Source organism: Triturus cristatus, chromosome 7, assembly GCF_964204655.1.
Source record: "Triturus cristatus chromosome 7, aTriCri1.1, whole genome shotgun sequence".
NCBI classification, from domain to species: domain Eukaryota; kingdom Metazoa; phylum Chordata; class Amphibia; order Caudata; family Salamandridae; genus Triturus; species Triturus cristatus.
Window position 1 is genome coordinate 597,901,020 of NC_140590.1, and position 19,760 is coordinate 597,920,779.

Below are 19,760 nucleotides of genomic sequence, written 5' to 3' on the forward strand. Positions count from 1 at the left end.
CTTGCAGCACCTGCTGATGGATAACATACAATGTTTTAGTTAGGTTGTACAAATAGTCAGACATGAGGACGTCCGGGACGTCGCGAATGGATGTCGGTTTTGGTGCAGTCCAAAGGTTCATGGGCCGCCCGAAGACGACCTCGTAGGGGGTTAAGTGGTGTTTGGTGGGAGTGGAATGCATTGATAGCAATGCTAGCGGGAGGGCGTCTGGCCACTTCAATCCTGTGGTGGCAACTATTTTGGCTATTTTGAGCTTCAATGTGGCGTTATGTCGCTCAACCAAGCCTGCAGATTGGGGGTGGAAAACCGCATGGAACTTTTGTTTTACACCCAACCCTTTTAAGATGAGTTGGATAACTTCGGCTACGAAGTGGGGGCCGTTGTCGCTCCATAAAATTCGACAAAGACCGTAACGGGGGAAGAATTCCTTCAGTAGTACTTTTGCGGTAGTCATAGCAGTGTTGTCGCGGGTTGGGTAGGCTTCCACCCATTTGCTGAAGGCGCACACAACGACAAGTACGTACTTCAGGCTCTGGCACCTTTCTAACTGGATGTAGTCCATCTGCAGGACCTCGAAGGGATGGTTAGGAACCCCAAACCCTCCCCGGGGTACAGCAGTTCCTTCACCAGGGTTGTGTTGGAGGCATACCAGGCATTGTTGGACCAGACGTTTGGCTGAGTCTGGGATCTTATCGTTGTGCCAAACTTTGGAGATGAGTTCGATCATGGGGGCAGACCCTATGTGTGCGGGGGAGTGTGTCATGGTCAGCATGGGAATCAGGAATGAGTCAGGTAGCAACCATTTGTTTGTGTCTTTAGTCTGCCAGCAGCCTTCATCACCTTTCAATCCTACCCGTGCCCATTCAGTCAATTCGTGTGGTGTGCTGGCTAATTGGATGTCCCTAATCATTTCCCTGGCATCCTTCCATCTCTCAGTTTGTGACCTGGTCACGTACATACGTGTCGTGGACCTATTCTCGGCTGTGGTTCGGGCAGTAATGTCAGCCAGAGCATTTCCCTGTCCTATAATGTCTGTCACCTTCTTGTGTGCCTGGCATTTGATCACAGCCAGCCGTGCGGGGAGGAGGACTGCTTCGGTCAGGGCAGAGACTAGATCTCCATGTAGGATGGGTGTGCCATGGGAGGTTAGGAATCCCCTCTCCTTCCATAGGAGTCCAAAGTGGTGAACCACCCCGAAGGCGTACTGACTGTCGGTGTAAATGTTTGCGGTTGTCCCTGCTGCTAGGATGCACGCTCGTGTGAGAGCAATCAGCTCAGCCGCCTGTGCGGATCGCTGTGTGATGCGGGCTGTTTCAACAACTGTTCGGGCCGTGGTGACTGCATAGGCTGCTGAGGTGGTGCCATCGGGGAGCTTGATGCATGAGCCATCTACCCACAGTTCTCCGTCAGGGTCCGGGAAGGCAGTGTCTCGGAGGTCAACCCTACTCTTGGTCTGTTCATCGGTGAGGGTCACGCAGTCATGTATAGGGGACGCATTGGGGTCAGTGTCAGGGAGAGGTAGCAGAGTGGCTGGATTCAGGGTGGTGCATCGCTTCAGCGTGATATGGGGTGCAAGCAGAGTCAGCTCGTAACCAGTCAGTCGTGCGCTAGTCAGGTGTTGAGTCTTGGTCTGGTTCAGGAGGGTGTCAACTGCATGGGGTACTAGCACGGTGAGGGGGTTTGAAAGCACGATCCCCTCACTTTGTCGGATAGAGACAGCGGCGGCGGCTACTGCTCGAAGGCAGGCGGGCAAGGCTCTGGCTACAGGGTCGAGAGTGGCAGAGAAGTAGGCGCAAGGGCGTTGCTTGGGACCTATGGACTGTGTTAGAACAGACAATGCGCACCCCTCCCTTTCGTGGGTGAAGAGGGAGAAAGGTTTAGTGTCTGGGGTCCCTAGGACTGGTGCTGAACAAAGGGCATCTCGTAATTCCTTGAAGGAGGATTGGCATTCGGGTGTCCAGGGGATGGGGAAGGGGACGTCTTTGACCAACAGGGAAAGCAGAGGTTTTACGATAAGACTGAAGTTTGGCAACCACTGTCGGCAGAAGGAGGTGAGGCCTACCAGGGACCGCACTTGCTTCTGAGTTTTGGGAACGGGGGTTTCTAGGATGGTCTGAATTCGATCAGGTGCAAGCTTCCTCCCATCTTTGGATAGGAGGTGGCCTAGGTATGTCACTTGGGGTTGGCAGAATTGCAACTTCTTCCTGGAGACCTGGTGACCGTTCTCCGCGAGGAAGTGGAGGAGGTGGATGGTGGCTGTGACTGCGAGTGGAGTGGTGTCGGCCGCCAAAAGAATATCATCAACGTATTGTATTAACACCAGTCCATCTGGTAGTTGGACTGCATCTAGTTGTCTTTTGAGGGCTTGGCTATAAATGCTGGGACTCTCAGTGTAGCCTTGGGGTGCCCTACAGAATCTGTACGAACGGGCTTTTAAGGTGAAGCCAAAAAGGTAGCGGCTGTCTGGGTGGATGGGGATGGAAAAGAATGCGTTCTTGAGATCAATAACAGTGAAGGTAGTGGCAGTGGATGGAATCAGGGTGAGGATGGTGGTGATGTCTGAGACTATGGGGTACTGAGGTATGACTACTTTGTTAACTTCTCGTAAGTCAACAATGAAGCGGTATGCTTTCCCATCTCCTTCGCCTTGTTTCTTTACAATGGGTAGGATAGGGCTGTTGCAAACATTACTGACTACTTCTTCTACCACTCCTGCGTCGACTAGGGACTGGATGATTTCCACCAATGCCTTCTCGCCTTCGGGCGATATCCGATACTATGGAAGCTTTGGGAGCACCGCGTCCGGTCGGACAGTTATGTGTACAGGGTCGATCACCATGCGTCCTACGTCTGAGTCGGTTTTAGCCCACAGGTGTGAGGGTAACGTGTCGAGTAGGGACAAGTCAGCATCGGTTATAGAGAACATACGTTGCGTGAGACAAGGCCTGAACAGATCTGGGTTATCGTGCAGTATGACTCGGACTCCGTCTGGGGAACATCTGATGGTAGCTCGGAAATGTTTTAGTGAATCAAGACCCATAATAGCGTCGGGGGTGTTGGAGGAGAGCAGAAACGTCGTGTCAGTGGTGTTATTTTCCAAGTCAAAGGAGATTGGTGCGGACAAGGGATTAGTGGAGGGCGTTCCATCGAAGCCTATTGAGGTTACGTGTGAGCCAGACAAGGGTGCCCTCGGAATCAGTTGTTTAGATAATGCACTACGTGTCGCCCCGGTATCTACCAAAAATGGAGACTTTGTGCCCAGGACCTTAGCAGTGACGTAAGGACCTTGCTGGTCAACACGGAGTTCGACTGGATCCCTCCCTTGCCCCTGGCGGTCCTATGCCAAGTCATGGGCGTTTTCATAGTCGGACTGCTGACACTGGTTCTGTCGGGGGCGGTCAAAGGTGTTTGGTCTGCCTGGCCTGTCGTTGGTGGTGTCGTTCGTGTACCCTCGTCCCTGTCCTCTATTTCTGGGGCTATTTGCTATGTCTCTTGTGTCCCTATTCTTGTTCATATCCAGAAGGACCGGGCACTGGGACTTCCAGTGTCCAAACCCTTTGCAGAACGCGCACTGATTCTCGTCTAAGTCCCTGCGTCCACCGTAGGTTGTGGGTGCATGGTCTCTAGGGGGTAGTTTTCTAGGAGCAGTCGGTTGGTAGTTTCCCTTGGGAGGTTCCCTTCCTATGGTCACCCCTTGCAGCTGTGCGATCATTACCCTTTCCTTCAGTTCCTTTTTCTTTCTCTCGGACGCCCTATCGTTCTCATTCTTTTGGTGTTCATAGTACTGGGCCAGCTGGAGGATAGACGCGGGTTTGGAGGCTGCCCAACTACACTCGCTGGTCTGTAACTTCTGGGAGATGTCCTGTGACAGACCCTTCACATAATTCTGGACAAAGAGGTGGTGTCCGGTTGCAGTGGCCATGTCCTGGCCACTATAATCGGAAAACACTGTTTCGAATCGAGAGAAGTACTCGGACACATCCTCCTGGGGTTTCTGGCGGCAAGCCGTCACTATCGACCAGTCTACCTTCCTTTCTGGGATTAGGGTCTTCAATTTCTGTACAATCTTGTCTGGGAGTTCCAATATGGCCTTTAGAGGTTTCTGTCCAGGTCCTCGCTGTTTGTCTATGGTATCGAGTTGTGCCCAGGTATATCCGAACGGCTCAGCGTGGTCGACTTTCCGGATTTGCTTCCACACATCCGCCGGCAGACACAACCCGAAGAACAAATCGATATCCACCAAGGTCATTATAGTTGAACCTAAGGCCGTACCTAGTTCTGTGTAAAAGGCAGTCGGGTTCTTTCTTAAGTCGGGTAGGGTTTTTCTAAAGGTCAAGATGTCTTGTCGGTCCCATGGCTGATAGACCCAGTTATATACAACCCTTCCCTTCGCATCTTGGTGGTTGATATCGTCGTGTGTTCCCTGACCTCGTGGGGGGACCCAGTAAGGAGCAGCTTCCTTGATGGGCATCATGGTATCAGCTTTTCCTGCCTGGGGTTCAGTCGCTATGGGGGTCTCTGCCTTGGTTGTCTGTCTGTGTTCTTTAAGATGCCGGAAGACTTCGAGTGTACGAGTGAAGAGGTCCGTTACATCGCTCTCTCCCCCCTCCCCCATATCTACCTTCCTATACAAGGTCGCTAAGCCTTCGGGACCTCGATCTTGGTACCTATCCTCATAGGCATTCAGGGTGTGATAACAAAGTCGTTCGACAAAGTGTCGTCTGTGGTTGTCGGCATGCGAGTTATACATGTCTGTTATATACTCCTCACTTTCCTTCCGTTCTACTAGTGTTCTTACTACCTTATCGATTTTGGCTCGTTCATCCTTTGTTAGTCGATTCACTCTGGCGGAATCCCTCTTTCTCATCTCAGGGTCATCTAACGTTATTGCTAACGTTGTGTTCAGTACAAGTGGCTCGGCCGGTGCGGAGGCCGTGAGGACCGAGGCCCTGGTACTGCTTTCGCTTGCGTTCGGGGGTTGCGGGTGCTGCACTATGGGTTGGGAGGGAGCATATGGAGGGGGCATGTAGATGATCGGGGGATCTAATAGTAATTCGTCATTCACTCGTTGCTTGGAAGGTAACTCAGGGTAGAGCGTAGAGGAGGTCCTAACAGGGCACTGGCCTGATGTTTCAAACTCTTGTTTTAGTTTAGCTTCCTTTCTCTCCTTTATCTCTTCCTCTAACTTTCTAGCGGCAAGGTGAGCTGCCTTACGCAATTCCTTTTCTGCTTTTACTTCTTCCCTCTTTTTTCGTTGTGTTGCTTCTTTATGCCATAATTTGCTATAAGCTACGGTGACTCGTCCATATTTAGTAAACATGTCCTTATTAGGGGTGCCTTCCAGTGGAGCCGGATGGTTCATCTCTAATAAGCGGTCCGGGCATAACCAACTACCAATCAGTGGGGAGAAGATAGGCATGACGGGTTACAACGGGGACAAAAGTCTGCACTACCTATCTTTTCACTGCTTGCAAAGACTAGATAGAATATCTCTATTCTACGTTATTTGCAAGTAGAGAATACCTCCAAAGAACCAATATCGAACAACCAGTGTTCGGACAATCAATCAATCAAATGGTGAGAAAGAGATAGGCACGACGGGTTACAACGGGGACAAAAGTCTGCGTTACCTACCCTTCACTATTTGCAAAGACTAGACAGAATATTTCTATTCTTCGTTATTTGCAAACAGAGAATATCTCAAAGAACCAATATTCTTCAAAACAATCAATGTTCGGACAATCAATCAGTGGGGAGAAAAAAATAGGCACGACGGGTTACAATGGGGACAAAAGTCTGCGTTACCTACCCTTCACTATCTGCAAAGGAAGAGAGAGTATTTCTACTCTTCCCCGTTTGTAGACAGCGAATATCTCAAAGAACAATCAAGTAAGCAATACTAGTATTTTCAATCAATCAATCAATCGTTTCGCAATTCGTCGTGTTACACGACCTTACCCAGACCGTATGGACAGTTTCTCGTCTTCCGCCTCCAGCGCCTGATCGTCCTCTACTCTCCGTATTTGCCGCGGCACTCCTGACGGTTCCCAGTCAGGACCGTAGATCACTCGAGAGAGGTCTGTTCGGAACCAGTGAAGTTCGGATGATCGGCTGCCAGACGAGGGTCTATCAGGCAGGAGCTCTTCCCGATCGTTGCAGTTGTTCACTTTGTCGTCAGGACCTCTCCCACTGGATCCACGTGTCGCTGATGGGCCCCACGCTTGGAACGCCAATTGTTAAATGGTAGCGGCACCTTCAGTCGATAACCTTCAAGTATTGCCCGGCGGTAATCGCCTCTTATACCAATCGATAATTAACCAACAAAAGAGGCAGGCGCCGGAGACTGGAAGGCAGGAAACAAAGTTTTATTCCGTCGGAGCAGAACACGTCAGATCGGACAGCAAGGTATCGTCTCGAGGTGCTCTAACCGCATCTCTGAGGCCTGGCCTCTTATACACAGGTTTATTGCTTTATTACATGTGATACATTCTTGTTGAGACTTTGATGTACGGAAAGACATCCTTGGAATCCCCACTTCAAGCTTGTTCCCACACATGTCTACAGTAGAAGTCCCCACCCCACCCACAGTAGGAGATGGTTATCACACAGCTGGACATTCCGCCAATTCCCGGGGGTGTGTGCGACTGATCGGGTCTCAGGGGGTGGGGGCTTTGATCTACTGTAATCCCTTTGATGTGAGGTGTTTCCCTTACAGTAGGGGCAATAAACTGCATCCGCAGGGCTAGGTGATGGCCTGGGATCGGTTCGGACAATCGGGCGCAGAGGAAGGGGGTTATCAAAAGGATGTATGACCATGTATGGGATGAAAAGGAGGTGTTGGTCAGGCGCGGGATGTGGTTCCATGGCAGGGTCGCACAGAAGGAGAGGGTTTAAGGCCCATGTATGAGAGAGCGGGGGGGTGGCCGGCGCGCGGGGGACGTTTGCAGCGCCTGAGGGGCACGCTGGCGATCGGCAATGAGACCATGGTGCCTAAAATGGCCGTCGCGCGTTTTCTGCGTGTGGCGCTTGGGGAGAGACAAGATGGCGCAGATAATGTTCAGATACAAACTAAATTTTCACAATTCAGGAAGAAGAGGACGTTTGTGACTGTGACTCCGGGCTCACTTGGCAGAAACACCCCCTGACCCTCCACCCCCTATCGCAAAATGTAATGCCCGTGAAAAGGGTAGGTGAACACAGTGTTATATAGAACATAGTCCTGAGAGCACGATTGAAAATGATAACTAGATATAGTGTATGGTATAAACTATGCACCAAAAAGTGTGATATAAGATGAACCGGGCATGAAATATAATATGCAATACATTGTGCGCAATGACAGATTCATTGGAGAGCGCGAGATAGCACAGGCACTAGCGCGTGCTATGCGATATGCGCCTTGGAGTGTAATATGCACAGGGCAGTGTTGTGTAACCTAACTAGTCTCTAAAGTTGTAATATAAAATATGTGCTGTGGAGTGTAACGTTGCATATGCCCTGTGACAAAGATATGGATCCCAGATTGTAATATGTATGGCATAGCACTGTGCGTTATAACATAGGCATCGAGGAAGGCACGTTAGATGGGGCAATATAACCCGTGCGAAGACAAGTGTGGCATGACATATACACGGGGTGGTGTTACAGTGCACATGGGCTAGAGAGTGTCATAGCATATGCACTAGCTAGTGGAATACAACACAGAGGTGTGTGGCACTCAGCAGGCAATGGTGGGTGTAACACAGCATTGGGCTCTGCCAGGAGCGCGCTGTGACTCTCAAGTGATGTTCGCCCTCTTTCCACAGAGTAAAATAAAAAGTATTACACATCCGGCAGTGGATGTGTGTTTTATTAACCGTGAGGGGGGTTTCTTGCATAGTTTTGGTCGAATTTTTGTTGAATCCCCTTTGAATGGCTTGGTGTGCATGTGTATTAAATGTGCCCGTCAATAGCTACCCATGTTTGTATAAATAAACGACAAGGGTGTCTACCGGGATTAGGCACGGTAGGGCATCAGACATGTCAGAGCTTCACTAGTGGTGTTAATACATTCCACGTGAATTCATTGTATGCATAGTCGCCTTTTAATGAATATCACGCAAATCGTTATGGTGATAGGTACGTACGGTTTGTCCAGCATGTCCTAGGTGTGTCTATAAATAGATATTTTTTTTAAAATAATAAAAAACAGTGGCCGGCCCTGGGGATTGGGGTCAAAAAAATATAATTAGGAGACAGGCCCTGGGGGATGGGGTCATCAGGGCCAATAAATTAGAATAAGAAGGGGAACCACACAGCCCCCCTTCTTAAAAATATTAAAATAAATAAAAGACTGGCATCGTGCCGGAGGCCATGCCCCCTCCTTGCAGCACTCTGCAAACGCGCCCCCTGGCGAGTTGTAAGTTGGGGAAATAATTCCTCTTCAATACTGAGGGTCCCTGAGGGCCAACTAGCCCAACAGGCATCTCCAGTATGCGCCAGGGAGCTACGCTGCAGACAGGTGTTCTGAGGCCAAGCCCCTTTTTACACCTCTCTGCAACGCAGCTCTGTGGCACTTACTGGAGGTACCTAGTGGTCTAGTTTGACCCTAGGGACCCTTAGGATTCAAGGGGACTTAATCTCTCAACTTAGAACAGCCACAGGGCGCGTTTACACAGTGGTGAAGGGAGGGGACGGGGCATAATGTTCCCTAGTGTATGTAGGTGTTTTCACTGTATTCTAAGTGTCTTTTAACATAGCACTGGCTCTAGGACTGGTTAGTCAGACTCAGTTACCACCAGTATCCGACTGAAAAAGTTGAGGGTACAGGATGATTTTGCAACAAGGCTTCTTTCTGCTCTTCTTTTTGTTCTTTCTACACGTTATCCTTCTTCCTGCACTTATCTTCGTATTTGAGGACTTCTGTTGCTTCTTTCTGCACTTCTTTTGTTTCTTTCTGTGCATTTTTTCTTCTTTCTTTACATGTCCTATCTCTGTAGGCATAGTTAGAAATTAGCATTTAAAAAACCTTTGAAATTCACAGAAAAAAACATAGGTTTCAGGCACGTTATAGTTAGGAATTAGCATTTAAAAAACCTCAGAAATTCACTGAAAAAACCATAGGTTTCAGGGGTGTTATAGTTAGCTGGACTTTTCACTTGTACAAAACCATTGAAATTCCCCCGTTATAGTTAATTCAGCTAACTATAACTCGCGCGCCCGCAATGCACTGCTGATGACGTCACATATCACATCACTCATGACATGGTCAGTGACATCACTCATGACATCACTGATGACATCTCAAATGACATCACTGATGACATCACTGATGACATCATCCTTGTGATAGAGTGGCAGACCTCCTCTCACCCTAATATAACCTTTGATACACACATTCAAAAATAGAGACTAAAATTTTCAAAACAATGGACATACCAATACCAGTTACAACAACCTCTTCAGTAATTCTAAGATCCACATACACATCCACTCATTCACCAACAGTCCTATACAGTCACTCATACATGTACTCACTCATCATATGTACTCATACACCTATACATCCTGTTACACAATGCCACTCATCCATAGAGTTACTCACACACATAGTCACTCATGCTAATAAAGAATCAAACATACATTTACTTGCATATACAGTTATACACACACCACCACACTTACTTCTACAGAAACTTACACATACTTAGTCTTTTAAACAATCACTTATAGAAACACATACTTATTCATACAGGAACTCTTTCAATTTCTCACTCTCACATATACTCACATTTATACATCAATAGTCACATATACTAGTTTAAAACATATGTAGTTACTCATAAAGACACTATTGAGACAGTCATTCACTCACTAACACACCTATACACACACTCATCCACCCATACAGTGCTGCACACATGCTGTGTTCAACACATACAAACAGTGAGTCACTCATTCATGCACCTATGCACTATGTAATACCCCCACCGTACCATGCAGACTCTCAGACTGATACTCAAAAAACCAACTAATAACCTATATAGACACCCATGTAGCTACTCACCAACCCATGCAGCCACTTATATACAAAGTGAGAGACTGATACAGATATTTACATATTTAAACATTACTCACTAAGCCATGTATTCACTATGATACACTTAATCAGTCAGTTACACAATCAATTTTTCAAAAACAAATCATCCATTTAGACACTTATTCTTATATACCCATTTATTCTTCCATCGACCTTGAGATATACATATATAAAACATATTTAATTTTCAGAAAAACACACATTCACTGGATGATGTCATCAGTGATGTCATCAGTGATGTCATTTGAGATGTCATCAGTGATGTCATGAGTGATGTCACTGACCATGTCATGAGTGATGTAATATGTGACGTCATCAGCAGTGCATTACGGGCGCGCAAGTTATAGTTAGCTGAACTAACTATAACGGGGGAATTTCAATGGTTTTGTACAAGTGAAAAGTCCAGCTAACTATAACACCCCTGAAACCTATGGTTTTTTCAGTGAATATATATATATATACCAATTCAATATATGCACAAAAACGCTTTGCAAATCTGGCCCATAGTTCTTTATACATTCCAGTAATATTTAGCATTAAATTAACGAACCCTCGAACTTACATTGTATTTCAAAATTGTGCTATTTCCCTTATTCATGCATTTTAATGGATTTTTCTGCTTACTATTTCTTTAATTTGAACCACTATAATAGTTCAAATGTATTTACCATCTATATTACGATGAGGTTGGACCACACAAAAAATTAGAACGTAATGGGATTCATTGAACATGTTAAACAAAACGTTTCTTCTAACAACCAGTAGAAATCTGAGGGAATCTGCCCGTGGGAAAGAATGGTCTGTTCCTAAAAGAAAATGAGCGATAATTGGAGATCTCCTTTGTAATAAACTTTTTGCATTGTTACGTAGAGTCTTTCTGGATTTTTCAAAACTACTACACGTACATGGGATTCCTTAATACAAAAGGTTGCAGTGGCATTATGGTGCAAGGAAGGGTGCTCTCTGGGAAAATATGAGTGACAGCAAGGATTGCCAGTTTAGGGCATGCCTTAATTAACTTGATGACATGCATAATATTAATTAACTGGCACAGTTGTGTTTCTAAATATTAAGTGTCTCGTTGCAAGCCTAGCATGGAAGACTGGCTTCAGGTAAGGTTGTCCATATTTCTTTGTAGATGAATATAGGGTGGCCACCTAAGTCCATGGCAGTGTAGCTAGAGTTTTCAGTTCTGCACTTCAATGTGACTCTTAAACACGTTATGGATGCTGCAGTCTACGTTTTCTGTCTTTAAGTTAATTTGACTAACACACCTGATAAGACGAACCAACTCATTGTGGGTTTAAATCCCATGACTGGAAGCAATGTCAGCTATGAAATGGACTGAGGTGGTCACGGTCCAAGCCACCTCAGAGTGTGCAAGAAGGGTGAGATGTGCTCAAGCCTTCTCATTCCCACAGCCAGCCTGGCAGTAGCATGTAGGTTTACTTTCAGAGAAGGTAGGTGCACTTTAGCAATACCTGTGAGTACAGAGTTAAATGGGTAACTAACAATTTTAGGTTAAAGTATAAATGGTGTAATTCCACATAGGAGTTTGATTGGGACTCCTTTTGCCTTTGCATTGTTGTGTGATTGCATGTTAACGTTCTTGTCCAGATTGAGCCCAAGGGATTTAGCAGACTCTACAATTAAAGAGCTGCATTTAACATCACGATTGAGTTTAGGCATGTTTGCAATAGGATGAAAGAGTTTGCTGGAGAAAGCAGTGGGAGGTCAGTTTGTGGCTTAAACTTCAGGTGTGTTGACATTCTCATGCTTTAGAGGCTTGGCTAAATTTTCTTTAGAGGAGGAGACTTTCAAATACATCTGATTGTTATCAATATAGAAATGGTAAAAAAATATAGTGCAGCTGAGAGTAGAAGCAGTGATTCAATGTTAAGAATAAGGAGGGTGGCGGATCGATTAGGCTATTGAGGTAATCCTAGTTACTCTGTAATAGGGTCAGAGAGGCAGTTGACTGTCTCCTGGATTGTCCCTGGTTGTCTCAGTATGAGGTGAACTGATTTTTAGAAACACTGTGAATGAACTGCTAGACCTTGATAAGACATGTTAGAAAATGGTCCCTATAGTTGGGTCTTGTTTGCTTCTAGTTTAATCCAGAAAGGTTAACACCTTCCTCAAAATTCCATCTACTGGGATTACACCCTAGCCAATCTTTCCTTTAACCGTGTTTTGGGGGGACTATCAGAAGCGTTTTTGACATTTAAGGACAATCCTTAGTATGAACCTTTTCTGGATATGCTGCAACCTCAATTGGCAAAATCTATGTATCTTAAATTTTGCTATGATACTCTGGAAACAGGGTCCTTCCCATCACAGAGGATTACTGGAAGGCCAACAGACCACTTTGAGTAATATTCTATCTGCTGCCTACCCCTTAAGGAAAATATTGACCATGTTCTCTTCTTCTGTCTTGCCTATACAAAGTTGTGAGCTAAGTGGATTTACCCATCATGTATTTGGCTTGGCCTTAGACATTATCGGGAGGCTTCAAGGCTACTAAGAAGTGACACTTCAACTAATATTGTGTTTCACCTGAGTAAATACCTATACACAGTGGGGCTAATAAGAAAACAGAAAGATCTAAAGTTCTATTCCTACAGAACCCTGAGTGTGGGTTCTAGACCTAAATTAAATATTATTGTATTAGTGTCGAATTTCAGCTCTATTGAACTTCATTCTTTGGGTATTGCAATTTAGTTCACTATCATATTTATAACTAAGCAAGCACTACTAGTATTTTAACACTTGGAATCCTGTTCCCAGAGTTATGGTGCACTTAAACCTTAGAGATGCTGGCCCGTGACTATGGAAGATGTTTTATTGATTACATAGGTTTTGAGGCAAAGGGACATATTAAGCAGTTGGTCATGTATTCAATTGGTTAGAAAACTGGTCTTTTGGATTACAGGTTGTACGAGTCACCCACAATGGATTTATTTTACAGGGTAGCACATGTACTTTTGTACTGAACCCTATTGCTTATGAAACTGTATGTTCTTTGGCCCCCTGAAGTACCTCTTGCCCTCATTGAGTTTAAACCTCATATTATTACTAATTCCCTTTTTCAATATTTTCTTTCTCTTAATTTTATTCATCCATGTATTTTAGCTTGTATATTACTGTTTTTAATGTTGCTATATGCATACAACTTTTTGGAGCCTTACTTCCACATCAGGCGTTGGTTGGACTGCAATGGAACAGTAAGAACTATGATATGGTCTACATATTTACTATTGGTCCTACGAGACTGGCTGTACACAGTGAACTTGTCTTGAATTTAATGTTTTTATTGTATTGTATGCATTGTTGTTTTATGGAATGACATTCTCAAAAAAAACACTTTAAATGACAAACGATTCAGCTATTGAGGCAATCCTGGGTACTCTGTAATAGGGTCAAAGAGGTAGTTGGCTAGTTCCTGAATTGTCCCTGGCTGTCTCGGTATGAGGTGAACTGATTTAGTGATATGTTACTAATAGCCATTCTCTTTTAAAGGATTTCTAGGAATGTTACATGGCTATCTGTGTCAATGGCAATTGATAAATCAAGGAGTAGAGAGAAACGTGATTCACCCTTATCCAGTATACATCATGTATATTTTTTAAGATTGTTGTCTCAATGCTCCAGTTTGACCAGAAACCTGATTTCAGATCATATAGTCAATTTCTTTCCTAGATAAAGTTGTAATTGGGTTTCCACACATCTCTCTAATATTTTTAACAGGAAATGTAGATTTAATGTAGAGTGACTTTAATTAACCTCCGTTCAATATTCACCACCATTGTTTAGTGGATGTGATACTTGTCCTATTTTTAAACTATGTGGCAATTTTCCTTGTGAAAATGAGGTGCTAATCAGGTAGCTTCCATGTGGAATAGTAGCTAATATCACTGATAATAGTAGAGGGAATAGTTTCATTAAGATGAGACAAGTGTTTACTTTTGGCTATTAGTTTGTGCAATTCCAGCAGAGTGATTTCCTCTAAGGTAGGGTCAGGTGATCCTTTGCCATCTGTGCTTTGTCTTTCCAGACTTGTGATTTTACAGGGTAAAGTAATCAGAATTCTATCTTTCTTAGCTAGTCATCAAGAAGGTGGAGAACCCTTCACATTCTGGTTTTAATATATTAGAGGTCACAAATTGCTTTGGGAGGGAGTGTAATTTATCACTATGCTGAAGTGTTTTTCCTAATGGTATTTAGCTCGATTGTCTCCACAATGTGTGTGGTTTTTGTTCTGATGATACCTTTTTATACTCAGTTTTTTTCTGTGCAATTGTACTAAGTTCTATGCTCTGGGTTTTTTGCTGCTTGTTCATTCTGTTGTTCTAAGAGTTTTTCTGAGTGATTTGATGAAAACACTTCCATTACTCTTGCTATGGTGTTTGATGTACCAACCTGTTAGCTCCTTGACTTTCTGCTCTAGGACAATCGATTGTGATGCACGTGTTGGTTCCATAGCTAGTCTGGCAGTTTTAATATGTCTATCAGTTTGAACCCATTGCTTGCGTCCCCTCAGGTGGCCACTGGCTATAACTGTTGGTTTATTATTCCTGCGAAGTGGAAGGAATGGGTATGAGGAAATGTTTGCAACAGACTGTTGTGACTGGCACCAGTCTCACAATTTCCTCTTGTTTTGTTATGAGGAGCTCCAGGCTGGAGCCTTTTCTGTGTATGTACCAGAAGTTGAGACATGTTGTCAGGATAGGAGTGAGGCTAGGCTTGATGCTGCATAATCCCAATGGTCATCCCTTTGAGGTTAACATCTCCAAGGAAGATTATACTTGAGTTAATTATTGAGACAGGGATGAGTTCCATAATTTATTTCATGAAACCTTTCTCTTTCTTCCACAAAAAACTTTTACCTCCCAACTGCTTTTTTTAATCTCAAACTGCCTTATTACCACCCGTCACGTAACTTGATTTCTCACAGCTATCCGCTGCTACACTCTTATGAAATGTTCTATATTTTTTCATCAATGTCATCTAGCAACTTTGTGTGGCCCCCTTGTCTTTACATCCCAAAGCACATCCTTCTGGGTGGGTGTTATGTATTAGTAAATCCTTCTCTGTGTTATTGGTTACTACGGAGGGACTCCATTTTGAATGGTTCCTGCTTTATTTTAAGTTCATATGAGTGTGAAAAAACATCCTATTAAAAGAGAAGAACAATTTACATAATATATCATTCAAATTCAAATGGATTGTATGTGTCGAAAAGCAAATGATAGGTACTAATCATTTCCCGAGAAATTTAAGAGCTATGCTTCATAAAACAGCTTTTTGAGGTGCATACATTTGTAAGATGTATACTATGAACTACATTCAGTAAGCTATATTAATCACGATGCATGACAAAAATCAATAACTTCTGAATTTGGAATGCCTACCTACCCTAGAAAGGAATTAAAAATTAAAATATGGCAGCTTTGCCTAATACATTTTAAGGTGGTATAATGTAATTTATTGGGTTTATTAGTAAGTTATAAGTTTTTGACTACAAGTGTTCAAGTTTTGTATATTTTCATGTTTTATTGTTGTAATGTCCCCTTTTTGTACTTGTGCTGCAGGCCAAAGGAAGCGGTAAAAGCGATAAAGAGAAGGATTTCCAAAAATTATAACCATAAAGAAGTTAGACTTTCTCTATCAGTGAGTACTGAGATTTTATATTGTCAATTTAAAAAGCAAAAACATGTTCAGCATAAACCCAGGGATTATAATCAAATTTAAATACCATGGATTCAATTTACAAAGATGTTTTCTGCCTTAATTAGAAGTAGCTAAGTGTGTCAGGGGTCCACAAAGTGCTGCCTAGCTAGTGTAATGGAATGTAAAACTGTATAATTGTATGTCATACCTGCAAATGACTACAGAGTAGTAAACTTCATGGTAGTTGCAAGGAGTGGGCAGATCAACACCTTGGAAGGCTGGAGTAAATCCCTTCAAAGATGGAAAAGGAAACAGGGCATGCAGAAACTTTGTTGGGGTTCAGGCAAATGGTTTTCTCCGCAGGAAAAAATATCCCATATGGAGAAAAAAAGAAGAGAGAAAAAATGTACTCTTGCGCAGCAGAGCTGCCTTTACCCAATGTGGAATTGTACTGCATGTACGATTCTGTATTGTTAGTAATAGAATCCAGACGTGCTGGTTTGGTTTCTAAGTAATTAGTTGTATTTTCTGTTTTCAACTAAACTGGCATTGGCCCTATGTGAAGATATTTTACTTCTAGATGCACAAACTCTAGCCAAAGCTCACTGGTTGTTCTTTAAAAGGAAAGAAGATGGGTTTGGTGGTCTATGCTCAGTCCCGGGTTAATGTCATGGCAGCTCTTCATGAAGCTAAATTGGTACTTTTACTTACAGTAGTATATACTTGATAACCTGCAGTTTGGAAAATGTTTATTACATTATAATACATGGAATTCTACAATCCTTGTATAAACAACACTCACTAATTTCTTTAAAATCAACGACTTGTGGTGCACCAAGTTGCCCATTATAATGGAAAGACGTCAGAACTCGACAATTATAAGGTTATTACAGTCGAGTTCTGATCTCACAATGCCTGCTTGCAGTAGGCGAGGTGCGAGGCAGGTCAGGTGACAGAGCATAATTAAAGTAGCTGTTTAAGGCAACAAACTGAACATTGCTTTCCTGTCTTCTGCTCTATTTTATTAGATTACAATGACAAGCAGAGAGAAAATTTATATTTTTTGCACTGCTTCAATAGAGAAAAGCTGGAAGCATTCTGCATGTTCGTAGAGGTTCTGAGCTACTACAGCTTTTTTTTTAAACTGACTTGTACTGTTCTAATATATGTTTGCAACAATTATCTAACAGAATTTTAATGTGTTTGATTTTGCACTAGAGGTTTTATTTTTGTTTTTCGTGTTTGCAAGTTGCACACTAAGGTTTTCTGTGGCTTGTGGGAAAGGTGGTAGTGTGAGCATATATTATATGGGATAAAATAATGCCTGGCATACATGATAGCGATATTACAAGTCACTTCAGAATTTATTTTTTTATTTATTTTATAACACTTGTAAGGCGCACAGCTACCCACAAAGGGTTTCCCGGCGCCGGATCAGCGTCACGTACAAACGTCCACTGGACAAGGAGCAAACTTGAAACACATTATTTATCGAACAACCAGGTCTTTATACTTTTTCTAAAGCTCATGAGATTTTCCTCCTTACGTATATGGATGGGTAAGGTGTTCCACAGAACTGGGCCCAAATAGGAAAACGATCTTCCGCCTATTCTGGCCCGCTTGAACCTAGGTACCACAAAATTCGCAGCAGTGCCTGAACGGAGGCTGCGATTGGGAAAATAGAGTTTAGCAAGGTCCTGTAAATATTTAGGGGCGATACCGGCTTTGATTTTAAATAAATAAATCAGGGTTTTGAACCGAATCCGGTTTTCGACCCTGAGCCAGTGCAGGTCCTTAAGATATTTGGTGATCCCAGCGGATCTGGGGATTCTGCAAAGCAGTCTGGCAGCGGCGTTTTGCACCAGTTGCAGCCGTCTTATTGCCACTTTATTTGAACCCAGGTACAAGATGTTTCCGTAGTCAAGCCGAGATGTCACTAAAGCATTGACTACGGTCTTCTGGGTGGAAGGGGGTGGCATCCAGGCAATTTTACGAAGCCATTTAAGAATGGCAAAACATGTGCCAGCCACTTTGTTAGCTTGCTGTGTCATAGATAAACTATCATCTATGATGACTCCGAGGTTTCTGACCTGAGAGGCAGGAGGAGGAAGTTTGCCAAACGATAATGGCCAGTGGAGATCGCTCCACAGCTCTTTGCTATTTCCCAGGAGGAGGACCTCCGTTTTTTCCCCGTTTAGTTTGAGTTGGTTAACTGACATCCAATTAAATATTTCCTGGAGGCCTATTTTTAGTGCAGATGGAGCAGATGAATCGGATTTTGAGAGAGAGAACAAAATTTGAGAGTCATCTGCATAAGTCATTAAGACAAGGCCAAATTTTTCAACTAGACCTGCCAATGGACGAAGGTACAAATTAAAAAGCAGCGGGCTCAGTATCGATCCCTGTGGCACGCCGTGAGGAGAGTGGAATATCTCAGAGCATGCCTCCGAGGAAGAGATCTGAAAGGTGCGGAGGGATAAGTATGATCTTATCCATTCAAGTGCCTTGCCCTCGACACCATTCTCCCCCAGCCTGTCGAGCAGTATGGAGTGAGAAATGGTGTCGAAGGCCGCACTTAAATCCAACAGGACCAGTGCTACCGTTTGGCCATCGTCCATGAGCTCCCTAATTTTTTCTGTGACCCCAAGTAGGGCCGTCTCAGTGGAGAAACCACTCCTAAAGCCAGATTGGGACGAGTGAAGAAGCTCGTTTTTTTCCACATAGGATGAGAGTGCTTTGTGGATGTGCCTCTCAAGGATTTTTGAGAAGGCAGGCAGCAATGAAATTGGGCGGTAGTTGGCCAGTATCAAAGGGTCTGCGCCCGGCTTTTTAAGTAGAGGAGTGACCATTGCATGTTTCCATAGTGCAGGGACTGAAGCCTGCTCAATGGAGGCGTTCAGTAATTCCGCTATGGGGACCAAAGTCGAGTCCTCTAATTTACTTAAAATACTTATAGGAATAATGTCACGTGGGGAGCCTGATTTAATCGATTTTAGGAGTTCCTTCAGTGTATTCAGATTAATGGGAGGCCAGGCCCCGAGATGACAAATTCCTCTGAAAACTTGAGGGATGTTAAAGTGTTTATGCGTGGTTATACTGTCCCTATTGATGTTGGAGACAATGTTATCAATTTTGTCAGTAAAAAATGAAGCCAAGTCTTGACATTGCTGGGTGTTAAGGGGGGTAGGTTCCGCTCTTGAATTTTCACCAGCCAGCTCCCTTACGGTATTAAAGAGAGTCTGAGATTTATTTACGGCCATATTAATGCTGGTGGTCACATAGCATGCTTTAGCTTTCATGCATGCTGAATGATAGCTGTTTCTGGCTTTACGGTAGACTTCTTTTTGATGGAGTTCATAGTTTTTTCGCCACTGCCTCTCAAGATTCTTACATATGGATTTTTCTTTCTTGAGAGCTTCAGTATACCAGGGGGCAGGAGGGCGATGTATTTTCCCTTTACAGCGGGATAAGGGTACACAGGAATCCGCTGCATCATTTAGCCATCTTTGTGTGGCTTCTGCTATGCTATCCATGTCTCCATCTAGGCATGGATGATCTTTCCTCAGCGCATTATTAAAATCCTCCAAATTTAAGGATTTCCAATTTCTCCTACGGGATTCTAGCTCGGTCGTAACTGGGCGATGTATAGGTTTAAGTGAGATGGCAAAACGTAAAAGAAAATGATCAGACCAGAGAACGGGCGTAGTGTCAAGCCAAGAGAGTTCCTTCATGTTTGTTATGATAGGGTCTAACAAATGTCCAGCTCTATGTGTAGGACCCTTGTTGCGTACCGTCATATCTAAAACCATGAAGTTATCTATAAAGTTCTTACAGGTCTTATCATTACCGTCTTCAAGGTGAAGATTTAAATCTCCAAGGACCGTGTAATTTTGAGCATTCAGATATTCGGGTAGGATAGAATTTACCAAAGAGTCTGACCAGGCAAGATTTTTTACTGGCGGTCGATAGACCAGTACGCCGGAAAAGGTGAAATTGGGACTAAGAATAATTT

General features: G+C 43.8%; 1 protein-coding gene across 2 annotated transcripts in view; it reads left to right on the forward strand.

Annotated features, from left to right (window-relative positions):
* The window catches only part of TOM1L1 (target of myb1 like 1 membrane trafficking protein), a 665,925-nt gene that overhangs the window by 243,170 nt on the left and 402,995 nt on the right, over positions 1-19,760 (forward strand). For both annotated transcript variants that reach the window (XM_085617158.1, XM_085617157.1), the window contains exon 3: positions 15,670-15,748. In XM_085617158.1, the coding sequence (XP_085473284.1) occupies positions 15,670-15,748 (79 nt within the window). The remainder of the gene's footprint in view (positions 1-15,669; positions 15,749-19,760) is intronic.